A 20,253-nucleotide genomic window follows, 5' to 3' on the forward strand; every position below is an offset into this window, starting at 1 on the left:
ATGCCTTTACACTTTCATTCTCTGTCAGCTCTGATAAACAATTCTGTAACACTCCAAATAAAATACATTGTTTAGCATTACATTTGCTTTGTCTTTACGAGACAACCACGTTTTTCACACCGTATAGTCTTTCTTTTGGTATTTTATGGCATATAATATGGCATCTAGTACTGTAACAGAACAATTACCCTACTCAAAACAAAGTTGTGCAAGACGCCCAAATTGTAACCAAAGCCTTGAGGACAAAATAACAGAAACAGTGACATCTGGAGGTTAAAAGTGTTAAATCCAGGCCTTTAGAGAAAAAGCAACCATAAAACTTCTAGAGAACTAAAGAAAATGTACTGCGGTATCAGATGATTAGAAATAAAATAATGAACTATGAGCTAAAATGTTTAAAATTTTGGGTGTGAAACATTATTTTTTTCTTTTGCGTTAGAGTGCCAACATGACTATCAGAGGAAGGTACTGATAGGAGTCTGAATGAAGGACTTTGTGAATGAATACAAAAAGGTTGATAATTCAAGGATAAGTTCACTTTCAGAATAAAAATTGACAGATAATGTACTCACCCCCTTGTCATCCAAGATGTTCATGTCTTTTTTTTTCTTCAGTTTTAAAGAAATTATGTTTTTTGAGGAAAACATTTCAGGAATTATCTCCATATACTGGACTCGTCATTTAAGATGTTCATATCTTTCTTTCTTCAGTCGTAAAGAAATTATGTGTTTTAGGTAGGGCTGTCAAACGATTAATCGCATACAAAATAAAAGTTTGACCTAATATATGTGTGTGTACTGTGTGTAATTTATATATAAAATCCACTTTATATATAAAAACACACAAATTAATGTATATATTTTAAGATAAATATGTTGTTTATGTACAAAATATTTGCATTTATATATAAAATTAATTAAATAAAAATGATAATAAATACATGCACTTATAAATATTTCTTAAATCTAAACAAGAATGTGTTTATTTATATACACTGCCCTCCAAAAGTTTGGAAACACCCCTGGCAAAGTGTTGTTTTGGACGATATCAGCATAAATCCTTATCATTTTTGGTACAAATACATTAAAGTAACTTGACATTATCATTGAAGACCAGCAATAATATTTTTCATTTTGATTACATAATAATGGCAATATATACATGTCAAAGTCAGACATGCCCCTTTGCCAGCTGTGATGCCTGGTTACTGGTTTAAACTTGGCCCAGGTTTTTAAAAGAGTTTGGGTCAGTACACCTTAATAGTTTAGAATACAATGAATTGAGGCCCAGATCATGCAAAGCTGTAATAGCTGCTAATGGTAGATATTTTGATGAATTGAAAATGTAAGTTTTTTCTATGTATAAACTGTTTATGTAATAAAATATGTTTTCGTAGTTTGTGTCGCAGTTTAAATGCAGCTTCAAAGGGCTCTAAATGATCCCAGCCGAGCAAGAAGGGTCTTATCTAGCAAAACGATTGGTTATTTTCTAAAAAAAATTTACAATTTATATACTTTATAACCTGATACGCTCATCTTGTCTCATCTGCCTGAACTCTGTGTATTCCGGTTCATGACAGTTAGGGTACGTCGAAAAACTCTCGTCTCATTTTCTCCTCCAACTTCAAAATTGTCCTACATCACTGTTTTTTTGTAAAGGGTGTTTGATATTCTATGCATGTTCACTTTGTAAACACTGGGTCGGTACTTCTGCGGTCGTGTAGGGCGATTTTTAAGTTGGAGGAGAAAATGAGCTGGGAGTTTTTCGACATACCCTAACTGTCATGAACCGTAAAAAAACAGTGTTCAGGCAAACGAAAGACAACAGCGTTTGAGGTTAAAAAGTGTATAATTTTTTTTTTTTTTTTAGAAAATAACCAATCGTTTCGCTAGATAGACTCTTCTTCCTTGGCTGGGGTTGTTTAGAGCCCTTTGAAGCTGCATTTAAACAGCATTTTTGCTGTTCAAAATCGGGGGCACCATTGAAGTCCAGTATGTGGAGATCATTCCTGAAATGTTTTCCTCAAAAATCATAATTTCTTTAAGACTAAAAAAAACACATGAACATCTTGGATGACAAGGGGGTGAGTACATTATTTGTACATTTTTGTTCTGGAAGTGAACTTCTCCTTCAGGCTTTTTAAAATAAGTAATATACTATGAACATGTAAATGCAACGTACTAGTTTATCTAAGCTCATATGAGAGGACACTAACAGACTGAATGAATGATGTAACGATAACCAGTATATGAAACTAACTTTGAGGAACAGATCCGGGTCCATAGGCGATAACTTAACCAATGTGGTTGCACTATACCAGCGCCAGTTTGAGGCTGAAAATATGCTGCTACTTGGCAGTGCACCAAGATGCAGTCCTGCTTATTTTGGAAACAACACAACATTCCCACAAGACATATTTTCACATAGTTACTGAGGTGATTCAGATTAATTATACTGATTTACAACTGAGATGAAACTATTTCCTTGTCAGCTACAACTTGGGGTTATTAAATCCAGATTTTTTTTAAAGGTCAGGTTCCAGTGAATGCCGCCTTATATTTTTTTTGCTAAATTATTTGTTTGTCTAAGACGAGCACGTTTCAGTCCAGCTCTTACTTGAACGGTCCCACGTCTGAACGCCTCAGAACTACTGTAGTGAAATGTTCCTGACTTACCCTCTCACCCATTGCCCTCTCTTACTGAAACATTCAAAGTAAACTTGGCCACTGTTAAGCATCTAAATGGCGTAATAAGATGTCATGGGACTAAATGTGTTTTACAAAACTTTATGAGAAGACTCTCATCCAAAACCTAAACTAAACACGTCGTGGACGCAGTTTCTTGTGTTAGAACATACAAAAATACCACTGTATATGTTAATATCATCTATCTATAGCGTTAAAGCGTTTACCTTGTAAATAACTGTTCACGTTAAAGCCAATATATTTCGAGTATCTCGTACTTAACTTCATTCAGTCACTCTATCGACATCCTGCAAGAGTAGCCTACCTTTTTATGGTTGAAATAGAACAAGAACCAACTAACAAGTACTGCTGTTGGTCCGTAATGTATTCAAAATACCAATTTAATAAAAATGTTACACTTTCCAGTAGGGGGCAGAGATCCTCTGTCATCCAAATAGGGAAGTATGTCACTTCATTTACACTTGTCAACTAACCAAAACAGCCACTAAACTATTCCACATTGTTTTCTGACAGTTCATTGACTGTGGTAATAACCTGTATTTAATTACTGTAAATCTTGATTTTCTGCCTTTACAAATGTTTGGATGTTTGAAAGGGCTGTAATATTTCCTGTGTGGGGGCAGGGGTGAAGTCACAGTAAAGACATTGTGTACAAAGGACATGTTCAGTGATCCCACAAATAGACATTAAGTCAAAAACTGAAAAAGTCAGTTTCTCAAATAACAGAGGGAATGAGAAAGAGTTTTGATTTATATTACCCGTTCTTTAAATGACTATCTTCATGAATGCACATATTAGTGGACTAAAAACATATTATCATGATAATTTATTTTGCATACAGATTAAAAACATTAGTTCCATTCAAATACGCAGTCAGGAAGGAGTAACAGTTACATACTTACATACTTACAACTGTATGCCTGCCTTCTGTTTTACCACAGATTTACCACTTAAGTAGCACAGTCTTTATTATTATTGCCATATTTTAGCAATATACCGTAATTCAAATAAAAAATTATACATGAAATGTTGGTATGATATTAACTATACACTGATTATCATTGGACTGTTAGTGGGAGGATGTTGTCATCCAGGTCGACTGTCCATGTGTGACCCCATCTGAAAGGATCTGATATCCTCTCCAATGAATTCAGTCACTGTGAAGAGGAGAAATTGTGGTAGAAATCATTTAATTGATTCATACAGATCTGTAGGATGCTGGTTAAAGAAACAGTTTACAAATAAAGTAATTATTTAGCAACTCTCATAATGAAAATCAATTTTCATACTGCACACTGCAATGTTGAGATGCCTAAGTTCACTTGTATTTAATTTCAAATTCACATTTTTTTGGACAAAAAAAATATTTTTATTATTAGCCATTTATTGGTTATTGGCCATAAAAATAATTACTGGCTTATGGGCTTATCTGTATCATGACATTCAGAAATATGATTATATTATATACATATGATATTCAAAATTATAATATTAATACAAAATATTACATTATTTTAGTAAATATTTTGTAAATAATTATATAGAATATTAAATAATTATTTCGTATAATTACACTACAACATCAAAAGTTTTAGAAAAAGTCTCTCATGCTCACCAAGGCTGCATATTTTGATTAAAAATACAGTAAAAATTGTAATATAGTACAATTTTACTATAATTTAAAATAACTTCGGAATAGATTTGAAACAGATTTTTGTAACATTATAAATAAGTAATTTATATAATAAAATAAAAATTATTAATAAAGCTAATTTTTTTCTTTTTTTTTTTAAATAGGAGGAAAAAATATTTTAGTTATTAGTGTTTTATTTTAAAAATTTTTAGACAAACTAGTATAGAATTTTAATATGACCAACATGAAATAATTATTGGCTTATGGGTATCTGTATCAGGACATTCAGAAAAATAATTATACTACATACAAAAGATATTCAATATTATAACAATATAATGATTGATATTAAACAAAATTTAATACAAAATATTACATAGTTACAATTTTCTTTAATAATTATATGTAATATTAAAACATTATTTTTAAAAAATATATGGTTTTGAAAAAGTTCTCATGCTCATCAAGCCTGTATTTATTTGATCAAAAATACAGTAAAAACTGTAATATAAGAAAATATTACTATAATTTGAAATAAATTCTGAATAGATTCGAAACAGATTTTTGTAACATTATAAATAAGTAACTTCTAAAATAAAATAATTATAAATAAAACAAATTTCTTAAAAAAAAAAAAAATAGGAGGAAAAAACAGATTTTAGCTTGTAGTGTTTCATTTTTTATTTTTTTTAGACCAACTAGTATAGAATTTTAACTTAAGAAATTTACTGGTTATCAGCCATATAATCAATAATTATTGGCTTATTAGTATCTGAATCAATATATTCAGAAAAAAAGTATATTACATAGAAATGATATTCAATATTATAACAAAGTTTTAGGTGAAATAGTAATTAATACAGAATATAACATTTTTAGTCAATATTTTATAAACAATTATATATAATATTAAATAACAATTTTATATAATTACACTACCAATCAAAAGTTTTGAAGTCAGATTTTTAATGTTTTTAAAAAAAGTCTCTCACCAAGACATTTTTTGCATGTATTTGATTAAAAATACAGTAAAAACTGTAATATAGTAAAATACTACTATAATTTAAAATAACTTCTGATTAGAAATGAAATAGATTTTTGTAACATTATAAATAAGTAATTTCTATAATAAAATAATTATTAATAAAAATAAGTTTTTAATGTTTTATTTAACCTTTTTTTAGACAAAGTAGTATAGAATTTTAATATGAGCGACTTATTGGTTATCAGCCATAACATAAAAATAATTACTGGCTTAGTCATTTATAATCTTAATTTTGGTGCATCTGTAATTTGACACACACAATCAATTATACTCACCTTCCTCTAATGTGATATGCTGCATTGGAGAGGGGCCTGTGAAATCCGGTGGTCCCTCCAACTTCAGACCAGGGCCTGTGTCTCTTTCAGCAGGACGCATCTGGTGCTCCCAGCTCTCGTATTGGCCGTACGGAGGCGGGCACAGGTCCTGATACTGGCTAGTGTTTGATGGAGGTGAGGAGCACATCTCTTGGGGGCAAGGACAGTGTGGATATGGAGAGTGAGAGAGTGGAGGAAGAGGCGAAGTGGAGATCGGACTGCTTGCAGGGAACGGGCTCAGAGAGCAAGAGTGTGAGGGAGAAGGTGAGGAAGACAGATAGGGTGAGTCAAGCCACGGAGAGGGAGACGGGGAGGGGGAAAGAGGTTGTGAGGCTCTTGGGTACATGGGAGGAAGAAGCTCTGTGAAGCCCAGCTCCAGGCTCTCAAAGCTGGGATGCCTTTCGGTCAGGGCACTTCGACCTCCACCGTCCTCGGAAACCTCTGGTTTGCGGCAGTAGTCCTCCTGGTAGCCATGCGAGGGGTAAGAGTACTCATTGGGATATGGTGGCAGGTGGAAAGACATGCTTCTGTCATCTGCGGATAGGTCTGACCTCATGTCGACAGAGCTGCCGCTCCCCATGGGGCAAAGCGTCACCCCATCCAGGGGCAAGATGGAGGGACGGGACAGCAGCGGGTCTTCCTCTTTAAACATGACTAGAAAATGAGGAAAACACAGAAGCCAACATCACAGATGTGCCATGGCATTCAGTAAATAATCAAATTTTATAAACTGAACATGAATTATGATAAAATACACTGACGTTCAAAAGTTTGGGATCAGTACGATTTTTAATGTTTTTTAAATATGTGTATGCTCATCAAGGGTGCATTTTATCTGATTGAAAATGCAGAAAAAACAGTAGTATTTTGAAATATTATTGCAATTTAAAGTAACAGTCTTTTATTTTAATATGCTTTAAAATATAATTTATTCCTGTGATGCAAAGCTGAAGTGTCATCAGCTATTAGTCCAGTCTTAAGTGTCACATGATTCTTCAGAAATCATTCTAATATGCTGATTTATTATCAATGTTGAAACTATTGTGCTGTGTAATTTTTTTTCAGTATTCTTTGATAAATAGAAAGTTTCAAAGAGCAGCATTTATTTGAAATAGAAATATACAATATACAATACCATTCAAACATTTGGTGTCAATACATTTCTTTCTTTCTTTTTCTAAAAGAAATTAATACTTTTATTCAGCAAGGATGTGTTAAATAAATAAAAAGTCATAGTAAAGACTTAATTTGTTAGAAAAGATTTGTATTTTGACTAAATGCTGTTCCTTGTAACATTTTATTCAGCAAAGAATCCTCAAAAATGTATCACAGGTTCCAAACAAAATATTAACCAGCACAAATGTTTTCAACGTTTGATAATAAATCAGCATTAGACTGATTTCTGAAGGAACGTTGAAGACTGGAGTAATGGCTGATGAAAATTCAGCTTTGCATCACATAAATAAATTATATTTAAAATTGAAACTATTATATTAAATTGTAATAATATTTCACAATATTACTATTTTTGATTAAATAAATGCAGTCTTTTTGAGCATAAGAGATTTTAAAAAAAAAAACATTAAAAATCTTACTGATCCCAAACTTTTGAATGGCAGCGTGTATATTACCTAATATACAACACCAAATTGTTTTAATTTATTGTTTTACATTTAATTATATGTAACATTATTTTATATAATTATTAGACTACCATTCAAAAATCTGGGATTGGTAAGATTTTATAATGTTTAAAATCAGTAAAAACTCATATAATATTGTAAAATATTATTATAATTTAAAAGAAGTTTTCTACTTTCTATTTTGCTGTTTAATATTTTTGAAAATTGTAATATTTTATAAAATAAAAAAGACATTTATTAGGCATTTCATTTGAAATAGAAATCTTTTGTAATATTATACATCTTTACTTTCACTTTTGATCAAATTAAAAAATCTTTAAAAAATTAAAATTAAAATGTATTTAAAAAAAATGTAAAACTGCTCTTCTGTGATGCTATTTGGAACATTTTATTGGAGATCAAAGCAGCATATGATGCTTTGATGCTTGAACTGAAAAAGCCTTTAGATTATGAAAGAGAATCTGTTCTGTATTACACACAACATGCAAAAAACATATTTTGCATTTCTTGTCAACAGCACAGATAAATACAATATGCAGAGGGATTCTCCCATGTAAAGCGTAGCTAATTTTCACCTGTGTAACACTTACTGGGCAGATATTTAAAACAGTGCGTGCTGCTCCTTTTCCTCTTCCCATTGGACACATACAGGCACACAGATACTGGGTGATTCAGTGAAAGATCGTTATAGGCTGGCACTCGTACACACAGCAAATTCTGCACCATTGGAAAATACATAAAGACATAAAAAATTTTCATTTATTTTCAATTTACACACTGTGAAAACAGTAACCTTTTTCATAGATACAGTTTATAGTTGATTTACCTCATTGCTTTTGTCCCTGTCCACATGTGCCTCCTCCTCCCACTGGACTTTGCCATCTAGAAATAAAAAATAAGCAATAAATATGAAATCAGCACTAATCCTGTGATATTATGTCAGTTTTTTCCTTTGCCTTTACTAATGTAGGCCTACTACAATACCTGATCCTCTCTCCATAAAGAAAACTCTGGAGGTGGGTAGAAAGTTGGTCCCACCTAGAAGTAGTTCCTCACCTCCCTCTGTTGAACAGGAAGTAAGACTGATAGACTCCACTACAGGAAGTTCCTGTGCAGAGCGCTGTGCTGCAGGCAGAAATTTAAGCTTAAATTTGCACCTTGTTTTGACGTAAGAGTGAGGCCATTTGTAAATTTTATGGGTTGTCTTCCGGTCTCAGCCGCGTTCAGCTTTTTTTAGCTGTACAAACCTCGTTTTGCTGCTTGATATTGCAAATTGGTGTGTCTTACCATATTATTTCAATGTATTATCTTAATTATGAACACACTGGTTTGTGGTTCAAACAGTTTTACCGTTTACTGCACGTTGTTATTCTTCTCATTATTTCCCTACAGCGGCTAATAAACCAGAAGTCTCTCCCATACGCTTACTTCCGCGTTTGGAAAGTAAGGTGGATAGGACAAAATTAAAAAGTGAAATAAGAGACCATTAAACATGCATAATTGTGATTTGCCACACTCACAGCATTCAATGGGTAAAGAGGCCACCTGCAGGGCTAAGACTCGTCCCGGAGGGACAACGGGTGGAGACAGAGGAAGGTGTGTGCGGAAAACCAAACGCACTCGAGTGTTCTTTCTGCCTACATCCGTCTCTCCTTTCCGGAGCTCAATGTCAGAGTTCCTCAGCTTTAGAATACCTGCACAGTCAATGCTGAGAGAGAAACAGAATTCTCATATGATCATTTACTGAGGTGTCTAAGACACACAATCAGGGGACAAGAATCTTACAGGGCAGTCATGTTGTTCTCTGGGTTGAGTGGGATGTCCAGGAGTTTGGTGCCAGCCTGGATGCTCTCCTGACTAGCTGTGCCTACCATCTTCCCTGTTACTCTGTGTGGAGAGAAGTATTTCATGTTAAAGGAATAGTTCACTTTCAAGTGTTTCTTTCTTCTGTCGAAAAGAAATTAAGGTTTTTGTGGATATATAAGTCCATATAGTGGACTTCAATGGGAATCAATGTGTTGAAGGTCCAAAGTGCAGTTTCAATGCAGCTTCAAAGGACTCTACACGATCCCAGCTGAGAAATAAGGGTCGTATCTAGCGAAACGATTGGTCATTTTCTAAAAAATTAAAATGTATATACTTTAACCACAAATGCTCATTTTGCACTACCTCTGCGATGCACATGTAAGTCTTCACGCAGTACATAATCATGTTGGAAAAGTCACGTGTTGTTAGTTCTTTGTGTACTTTGTTTCAAAAAAGTAGGGCAGGGCAAAAACTCTATCTCGTTTTCTCCTCCAACTTCAAAATCACCAGAAATCGTTGTTTTTTTGTAAAGCGCATTTGACATTCTTTGCACGTTCCCTTTTGTAAACACTGAGTTGTGGTTAAATAGTACATCAACTTAAATTTTTTTTTTTAGAAAATTACCAATCGTTTTGCTAATAAATAAATGTTTTCCTCGGCTGGGATCGTGTATAGCCCTTTGAAGCTGCATTTAAACTGCAATTTGGACTTTCAACCTGTTGGCCACCTTTGAAGTCCACTATATGGAGAAAAATCCTGGAATGTTTTCCTCAAAAACATTAATTGAATTTTTAATTATCAGGAAATATTTATTATGGAATTGAACTAATCATTTAAGCCATGTGAGGGAGTTAATATTCTCAATTCTGAGAGAAAAAGTCAGAATCGTAAGAGATAAACTTGCACTTCTGAGTTGAAATAAAGCTAAAATGAAAAAAGAAATTAGAAGAACCTAATCTTAAAAATAAATAAATAAGCTAAATAATTTAATAAAAAAAATTAAAACTACTAAAAATGACATAAGCATATAACAAAATGACAAAAAATTTCACAATAAAATTCACAATATTAATAAATGCTGTAATAGTATATAAATAATGTTTAAATATCTACTGCTGGGCAATGATTAATCGCGATTAATTGCATCCAAAATAAAAGTTTTTGTGTACATAATATATGTGTGTGTGTGGTGTATATTTATTATGTATATATAATTACACACACATGCATGTATATTTAAGAAAAATATGTTATGTTTATATATAAATATATTTATAAATAAAATAAATTATATGAATATAAATATATACATGTAAATACATGTAAATATTTTCAAAATATATGCTGTGTATGTGTCTTTATATATACATAATAAATAATAAAAATATAAATAAATACAGTACACATACATATATAAACAAAACAGTATTGTTAACTAAAACTAAAATTAAAACTTAAAAATAGTTCTCATTAATTGAAATTGAAAGCTAAAATCTACCAAAAACACATTGTGCAATGTTATGTGAGAGTTTTACCTGTGTATTTGATAAAAAGGATGAGGACGTATTGATCTGTCATCGGCAGTTCCTACAAACACCTGTAAGGAGAGCGGCTGTCTCTCAGTGTAACCCACGAGCTAGACGACAGAGAGAAAAGAGCCAAAAATGAACATCAGTTCAACTGCAGTAGCTATTTGAAGTTGATCAAAACCTTTCATCAAAGCTGTCCTAAGACAACAACTGGTATTGTTTTGGTTTTAGGACAACTTTGATGAAAGGTTTCGATCCACTTCAAATGCTGACTACTATAGTTAAAGAAAATATTTTACTTTAAATAGTTGGAGTGTTTTCTTTTTAAATAGTGTGTTTTTAAATATGTGAGAGTTCACAGAGGTCATGCCTTTTGTATTGATTGATGTATTTGACATATTTTTCAATTATTGTTTCTTTCACTACAGAACAACAAACAATCTAAAATTCAAATATGTAATACAAGCAAGTCACACAAGTATATAGTAACAGCACCCACTGTACAGCATAGTACATTATAGATTCTGAGCATCACCTTCACTACTGGATGGCCTCCAGGTGATGCCTTTACTGCTCCTCGACTTCCTTCGGTTTCATAATGAGCACGATGGTGTGGTCTGGGCTGTACCTCTATGCGCAGTTCATATTGGTCAAACTGTGAAGGCAGCGGCCAGTCAAGTGGGGGCAGTGCATTAGATCTGGGGCAGAATTAAGAAAGTAGAGACATTATTCTGATTTCTATCAGAATATAAACCTAAAATAGTGAGCAATACAGCATGCTTCATTCCATGATTAGTGTATTAAACTGTAGCATACTATATTTTTATCACATGACCTCAGAATATTGCATGTTTAATTCATAAAATGGCGTATAGGGATTATCTTAGAAATAAAATGGTTATTTTTTTGTAAAAAAATGTCATAACTTTTGATAGTCTTATCAAATAATCAGTAAATGGATTTTTTTTAAATCAAGTGTAAATTCATGTTCCAGTCACATTTTCTTGGTTAAATAAACACTACTTACATTACTAGAAAAAAACTATTCTTTTTTATATTTTTGCATTAACAATATAATCAATATTTTATTTATTAAAAGTATTATTCTCATCAAGTTAGTGTTTTAAGCATTTTACATTTATTCCAAAATAACAACTTAAGGCAGTAACAATTTAAACAATATATTTTATTTGTGAACTTATGTTTAGCTATTCTTTTTAGTATTTAACTGCTAACTGTTTTTTAATTTTTCGGATCATCAGTCATCAAAGCTTGGTAAATATTGGTCACAGACACAGAAATTTACTTTAAAAGGTGAACACTCACTAAAAACTCCCACAGATCTCCTCTCATAAAGCTTGAAATAAAGCTCTTAATTTTCATTGATGACTGCAATGTGTTAATAAGGGTTTAATAAGGGTTAAGAATATCTTAATTATGATTTCAGGTTGTCTTAAATGTGGGGACTGAAAGACAAAAATTTCGATGAAACTTTAAAAGGCTATCCACTGAATAAATATGAGCGCTGCATGTTTCAAAATCAGCTGCTGTGCTGCGTTGTGTACTGCCGTTCCGAAAGCGCCACCTGCTGGAAGAGATTGGTGATCCATTTTCAATCAGCCCGTATGTCTGCTGTTGTCAATATATTTATGTTACTTAATTAATGTAATACTTGATTGATAATAATCGTTTAAATTAATATAAGAATTGATACTTTTGACTCTTAAAATCTGAAATGTGAAGTTTAACAATTTAATAAATCTCTTTGTTCTTGTAAAACCTGCATCTGAACTGCAAATCATGCTTTTTACAGGCATTTTAATTTTTAATTTATTTATTTATTTTGTGCAGGTCTTAAAAAAGGTCTTTAAAAGTCTATAACTTAAATATCCTGCAGATACACTGGATCAATTGTTTTTATATATAATTGTTCAGACCTCGGCTGGTGAGGAGGGTTCCTTACTGGACCTCGAGCCGTTTTAGTTGAAGACCCCTGCTTTAGGGGGTCTGTTAAAACTCAATGGGCTCAGAAAGGTCAGAGATGCGGACTCTTGCCACAACTTTACACGCGTTTTATATATATATATATATATATATATATATATATAGCTTATGCATATTTTAAGTTTAAATTAAATTAAAAACTTGACATGAAAACGTGATGAGGTCATGTGACAATGTATAATACTGCTAAGATTTTTGCATTCTCTTGCACATTCTATTCATGCTGTTTTCATTTTTAGGCAGTATTCAGTGCATAATTCACAATATGCAATAAGAAGATGTGTGCAAACCTAAAGAGAGGACTGTGAGCGCTGGCCCTGGTCCTGCCCCAGCCCAGAGCAGGAGGCACAGACAGGTAGTCCATCCCTAGTGTGGGGGGCTCCCTTCTCAGCTGAGCCACCTCTGGAAGGGGGCAGGGAGAGGTCTGAACAGGGGTCAGCTCTGGCTCGATATCTCTTGATGACATCTGGATTTGCACAGGGATTGTGAACACCCAGAAACACACCAAAATGCTCATGTGAAAGAATGAATGAAATCAGTGTGTTTACCAGCCATATTTCAAAAGGATCACCTGTTCCAGAGAGGTCTTCCTGGTCTTCTGTGGGATGTTGAGCTCACAGCTCGCTGGAGCCTGAGACTGAGCAGAGGTTTCTCCTGTGTCCGGGAGGGAGGAGAGATCCTCGGAGTAGCTGCTTCTGCGGGAGGTGCTGGGGGAGGCCAGTGGCGAGTTCCTGCGCTTTTTGCCTCCAGGAGACGTGGGGCGTGAGGAAGGCGATAGGCAGAAGTGGGCAGCAGCTTCGTTGAGCTCGTCCTCCTCCACCAGGAGAGAATCACAGCTGGAAGCTGGACTCAGCCATCCACGAGATGAGGAACTGGAAGCAGGGCTGGGGGTGGGACTGAGGGAACCTGCCCCTGTCATGACGTCACGGTAAGAGTCCAGCAGGGGCAGGTATAGACGCTCCCTGTCCCAGCCACCTCCGCCGTCCCAGTAACGTCCCCCCGCTGGCCCTGAGTCATCTTCAGGGGAGATAGTGGTGATCTGGATGCTGGGACACTCAAGCACTCTTGACTCTGATACCTAAAACAGAAAAAGAAGACGGTGAGATCATTGTGGGCTAATAAAGAAAACAACTGTGATATCATTAAACTATTATAGCAGCGCTACAACACAACTAATGAATCTACAGCATGACTGAAACACACAGCAGTGGTTTTATGAGTAACAGACTCTTGTCAGGCAGTTCTTTTTAGTGAATCAAAAACATTCAGCACAATCACTGTAGTCTGACACCTGAACGAAACACTTTTACCAGTCCGTTTCTCTGGGATTTGTTTAATGAAATAAAAAGAAAACAAAAGCACAACCAGCGTAGTCTGACTCCTGACTATATGACTCTTATGAATCGGTTATTTTTAGTAAATCAAACACATAAATCATACAGCTACCTGTAAATAGTTACTGACTGGTGATTCATATGCAGTGTTATTTAACATTATTTCTATACTATTATAGCATTACTATTATAGCATTAATATTGTGAATTAGCTTTTATTTTTAATAATTTTAGGTTTTAATGGTTTTGTTATATGTTTTTGTCATTTTTTTTTGTTTAAAGGTTCTATTAAATTATTTAGCTTTTTTTTTTTAGTTTTTTTCTCTAATGTTTATATTTTTTTATTTCAGGTTTTTATTTCAATTAATGAGAATTATTTTTAAGTTTTAGTTACTGCTCATATGACATTGTATAGTTTAATATTATTTAAAAATCAGACTTTTTAAAAACTTTTTAACGTTTTTGAATAAATTATTTGGCTTATTTATTTATTTATGTATTTTTAAGTTTAGGTTCTTCCTCTAATGTTTTTTTTTTATTTTAGCTTTTTTTCAATTAATGAGAACTACTTTTAAGTCTTAGTTACTGTTCATATGACATTGTATAGTTTAATATTAGTTAAACATCAGACTTTTTTTTTTTACTTTTAAAGTTTTTGAATGAATTATTTGGCTTATTTATTTATTTATGTATGTATATGTATGTGTGTATGTATTTTTAAGTTTAGGTCCTCTAATGTTTTTTTTTTTTAGCTTTATTTTAGCTTTATTTCAATTAATGAGAGCTATTTTTAAGTTTTAATTTTAGTTTTAGTTAACAATACTGTTCATATGACAATGTAAAGTTTAATGTTAGATAAAGATCAGATTTTTCTTCTCAGAAGTTTATATCTCACAATTATGATTTTTTTCTCAGAACTGAGAATATTAACTCACTTGCAAACCATTATGACATTTTTTTAATAAATATTAATGATTATGGGATTGCATTTATTGTATTTATCTCTAAACAGTGAATATCAATAAAACAGTTACACATCTTTTGCAAAAACTGTTTTAAACTTGAGTTATTTACAGTGCTGGGCAATGATTAATCGTGATTACTCGCATTGAAAATATACGTTTTTATATAGTTATTTATATTTTTATTATTTATTATGTATATATAAAGACACACACACGGCATATATTTTGAAAATATTTACATGTATTTACATGTATATATTTATATTTATATAATTTATTTTATATATATAAATATATTTAATATATAAACATAACATATTTTTCTTAAATATACATGCATGTGTGTGTAATTATATATACATAATAAATATACACCACACACACACATATATTATGTACACAAAAACTTTTATTTTGGATGCAATTAATCGCGATTAATCATTGCCCAGCAGTAGTTATTTAACATCATTTATATACTATTACAGCATTTATTAATATTGTGAATTTTATTGTGAAAGTTTTTGTCATTTTGTTATATGCTTTTGTCATTTTTAGTAGTTTTAATTTTTTTATTAAATTATTTAGCTATTTATTTTTAAGATTAGGTTCTTCTAATTTCTTTTTTCATTTTAGCTTTATTTCAACTCAGAAGTGCAAGTTTATCTCTCACAATTCTGACTTTTTCTCTCAGAATTGAGAATATTAACTCCCTCACACACCTTAATGACATTTTTATTTTCTAAAATAAATACTAAAAATTATGGGATTGCATTTATACTGTGAATATCAATAAAAAAGTCACACATCTTTTGCAAGAACTGTTTGAAATTTGCTGACAATTATAGTAAGTAAAAAATAATAATTATAACTTTTCTCATGACTTGGCATTGGACTCGCATTTCTTATTCTAAATACTTTTTTCACAGAAGCACTGAAAGAACCATTAACGGAACCTCATAAGTTATGAGGAATCAAAAGAAAGACTGCAATGATTATATTTTTGTACGATTCCTCACTCGAGACCCTTTTCACTTTGCATTTTTGAGTGAAACAAGACATTCAAAGAGCAAGTACTCGATCTTATCCATCACAATGAGATTACAAAGATAAACATGTTTTTCTATGCAATAATTTACAGATGAATGATGTACAATAAGGCCAAAAAACGGTCGATTTGAGTTTGATTTGGTTGACTTTAAATGCTAAAGGATACTTAAATTTAATTGAACACTAACATTTATTTGCAGCCCTTATGTGCCAAAATAAAATATGCACAACAGCTCATGGCAACCGATTCTGTTCACAATAAACATTACTGGGCAACAAAAACTAACTCCTGAAATTAAAACCAGACCTCTGGATTTATTTCACCATAATTAATCACAATGTGAAACATGATCTTTGAACCAGGATGTTTCAGAAATCTACGATTCAGTCAAATGTGCTTCCCACCTGTATTGATCTCGCTGGTAGACTCTCATAAGTCCCACTGAACTCCCTGACTAATGCCCGTCTTGGGGGCGGGGAATGCATCCCAGCCCTGCGACCGGATGATGATGGGATACCCATGGGTTGGCCAGCCTGTGCGGAAGTCAAGTGAGTATCTGTGACAAGAAAAATAAGTTATTGTACATGGCAAATCACAAGCTTTCCGAGCAAGCATATGCATATGGGATAAACAATTGCTGAAACATGAGACACGAGGCCTCACATTGGAAAATCATAACAAACACAGGGAAGCCTTTGTGGAGACGTCATTTATTATTTCCACAAGTACACACAGACTTGTTTACCTCAGAATACATCCACAAGGTTTTCCAAATGGGATGATTTCTAAAATCTCATCCCTCAAAACTACAATCTGCCACACCAAACATTAGCATAGCAATGACAGTTTCCACAAAAATGCTAGGTTCATCATTTTTCAACAACAACAACAAAAAAAAAAACTGGGGTAACTCTGAACACGTCATTTTTATTCTCATTTGATTAATTTTGGATTTTTTAGCTCACTCGATTGCTTCACACTCCTTCTTGCTCTAATACCAAATATGCACTATTTGATTATTATATTTTTAATTACAACATTTTAACCCAACATATTTTCATATAACATAATAAATTAATACATTACCACTTAAAAATATTTGTCTGATTGAATGTTGCGAATATTATAAAAGCTATTTTAAAATATCCATATGTTTGTATACGTGAAAGTCAATTTTAAAGTAATTCAGGACCTACACAGCAAGTTCTAATTCCTAAATTTGTTAATATAAAGTAAAAAAAAAAAGTAAATATGGCAACGCTTAAGAATGAAGCACTTGTAGTAAAAGGCAGCAAAGTGATGCAGTGTGGACAGCAACCTTAAGTGCATGTTTCTACAACTTCACACCAGAATGAAGGGCGGCGGGTGGGTGTACAACAGAATGTGTGCCAGGAGGGGAAAACAGGGCAGAGAAAAGGAGGGAATATTGGAGGGAGGTATCTAAATGCATGCTCAGTAAACAGAGATTGAGGGTTCGGGTCCAGATGGCAGCTGTTAACTCTGCTCACACGCACAGCTGATTAAAAACACATTGCGCTGTGCTCCACACTTACCCATAAACACACGCACACTTCAGCGGATAAAACTTAGTTACATAGGCAGTGAGTCAGACCACATGAACATGTAAGCATTCTTTAGAGACATTAAAAATCGTGCCCCTTTCTAAAGGTAAAGACTCAAAGAGTCAAAGTCTCCTAAAATATGCACAGTGTACGAAATTGTATGATGTCCACGATGAGAAAAATGTAAAAAGCAAGCTCAAAACACAAGATTTCTTTACAATAAGAAGTCCTTTGTTATCGTTAGTTTATATATTAACTAACACGAATGAACAATGAACAATAAATTTATTACACTTTAATTATTCATAATGCATTATGAAATGCTTAAATTAACTAAAATTAATAAATGCTGTAGTAGTATTGTTTATTCTTAGTTTCTGTTACCTAATGTAAACTAATGAACCTTAAGTGTTACCATACATTTATGTAAAAAACTACAAAAATGCAAAGTGGTTTAACTATCATCAAGCAAACCCTACTCAAATATTTTTTTTCCACCTTGAAGAAACGGATGTCCTCACTTATACATTATTTTAACAACACTTCTTGTCCCATTTCTAAGGAAGTTTCCTTAAAATTTCTTGAACAAATGGTTCCTTCTCAGAAAAGGTGAAAATATGTGATTTTTAAACAAACTTAATGACCTGGATACACCATGAAGGTCCTTTCTGTTTATGTTTTTTCAGTCACGTGACATCAAAATGGCTTCAATTGCTGATTTGCCAGACAAACTTTTCTTTCACAAATGTTAAAAAATATTTTAAAGCAAAATTGCTTTAAATTTTAAAGAAATGCAAATAATCAGCCGAACTATTTATGCCAACCTTAAATTCGCTTTTGATTATAGAAAGTTTGTTTTAGTCTTAAAATTTCTCTGAAAAAATTAAAACGTTATCGTCATGTCACTTGACCCATTTGTTATACGCTTTCAAAATAAGTTTGTGTTTATTTATAATGTGCACATTCTGTAGGATTCTAGTATAATGAACGAAACGCTAATTACTTATCCAAATGTTGTTATAAATACAGCCCCCTGAAGCAAACTGACTGCTCGAGGGGACAACACAACAGTGGTAATTTATATGATACGCTTCACGGTTTTTAGACCTAGAACATCGGTTACCAGCCCAGACCCTTATCCACTTATGTGCACCATCCTAGTTTGTATAGCTTCGCCACTCTTTCCATCTCTCAACTGACCGCTCATACCGGCAGGCTCATGGTGCGTCTGGCCGCTCTCGGTCTCCTCTGGGCCGCAGCGGCTCTGGCGCGGCGGATCCTCCTCGAACACGAGCTTGAACTCGAACTCTCCCTCCTCCCATCCCGAGCCCGGCGCGGCCCCCATCTCTCACTCCGACAAAAGTACTCCGAAACCGGCTACAGATGAATCACTGACCCTCTCTCTCACACACACACTTCTCAATATCGGCTCCGTTCAAAACTCATGGGACTCATGCATCTTTTCCAGAATGTCACTGTTGCACGATCCGCTTTCTCCTTCGTGCGCCTTGCTTTTATTATACAGTGAAGAATCAAAAGTTATCCTCAAGTATCACATTTGCATGGGTCTTTTTTTTAATTATCTCCGCATCGCTCCGCATTGCAGTTTATCGGTTGGTCATCTTCTCGTTTAACTTTTTTCCTCCCAGTAGATTCGCTTGCGATTTCCGTGACAGTCGGTTATTATAACTTCATCTCACGAACTTCCATCGTCCAGAACCGGCCATGTTCACAGCATCAAGTCCCACATACGTTGAGGTTCAATAGCAAATACCCGTTGAATTTACATTCATTCCATTACTCCTCCACCGCCATAGAACAAAAAAGTTATATCAAGTTCTTTTTCGTTCTTTACCCTTAATTGCCTTTGGGCGGGTTCCTCAGTACCGTTACTCTCTCCCTATTGGCTGTCTCAGCTGTCAATCAACAAACCCCCTCTTTCTTAACTTTACATGCCTGCTTTTGCTGTAAAGTGTGTTGATTGGCCAGTGAGCACAGCTACATATTTCAGAGTGAAGTATAACTTTATGATACCCGCAAGAATCTATTCCAGCACACATTTTTTACAGCAGAAACACATTCTCTTCTGTCCAATAGAGAATTCCCTGGACAGGCACCAGCGAAAGCCTTGTCTGGCAAACAGGTTCTGAGAAAAACATATTTCATTCCTTTTCCACAAGCTTAACACAACATAGTGGCTATTTTTGTTTCAGACAAGACACTGATGCTGAAGGCTGATCCATCCATGACGCCACAACGATGGTCATTCCCTCTCTTCCCATCATACTTTCCCCCTACTTTGTCCCTCCCCTTCCTTCTCCCCAACTCTATCCCAGTTCTCCCTCCCCCTGTAAGATCTGTTTCTCATTATCCACTGTAGTCTGCACTCTGTCTGAGACGGGAGATGAAAAACTTAAATAAACATGTTCTCCCTCTCCGTCTTTCTCCTGCTCTCTGACAATTCTCACAATAATTATCTTTTGTCTTATTTTAAAGCTTGTCTCACTTTTGATGCTTGGAAGTGATCTTTCCGTGGCATCTGTTGCTTGATAAAGTTGATTCACAAAGGCACTCGTCTGGCATTCATCAGTGCTGGAATTGCATTCCCATTTAATTCACTGATGTGAATAGCCATAATTCTGGAGCCTATAAAGAATATGAGCCT

At 33.7% G+C, this 20,253-nt stretch overlaps 1 protein-coding gene across 2 annotated transcripts; it reads right to left on the reverse strand.

Moving 5' to 3' along the window:
• Positions 1 to 3,525: 3,525 nt before the first annotated feature.
• nfatc4 (nuclear factor of activated T cells 4) lies at positions 3,526 to 19,757 on the reverse strand. 2 transcript variants are annotated; one of them, XM_051122164.1, is made up of 13 exons: positions 18,789 to 19,757; positions 16,431 to 16,582; positions 13,251 to 13,757; positions 12,970 to 13,145; positions 11,211 to 11,373; positions 10,682 to 10,782; positions 9,126 to 9,227; positions 8,861 to 9,048; positions 8,325 to 8,465; positions 8,167 to 8,222; positions 7,931 to 8,057; positions 5,659 to 6,351; positions 3,526 to 3,862 (listed from the first exon to the last, which is right to left on the reverse strand). In XM_051122164.1, the coding sequence occupies exons 1-13, from the start codon at positions 18,931 to 18,933 to the stop codon at positions 3,792 to 3,794; spliced, it is 2,622 nt and encodes an 873-aa protein (XP_050978121.1). In that variant the 5' UTR covers positions 18,934 to 19,757; the 3' UTR covers positions 3,526 to 3,791. The 2 variants fall into 2 exon arrangements, with proteins under 2 accessions (XP_050978121.1, XP_050978128.1); XM_051122171.1 differs by having other exon boundaries at positions 18,798 to 19,756.
• Positions 19,758 to 20,253: the final 496 nt, after the last annotated feature.

This window comes from Labeo rohita, chromosome 2 (assembly GCF_022985175.1).
Source record: "Labeo rohita strain BAU-BD-2019 chromosome 2, IGBB_LRoh.1.0, whole genome shotgun sequence".
NCBI lineage: Eukaryota > Metazoa > Chordata > Actinopteri > Cypriniformes > Cyprinidae > Labeo > Labeo rohita.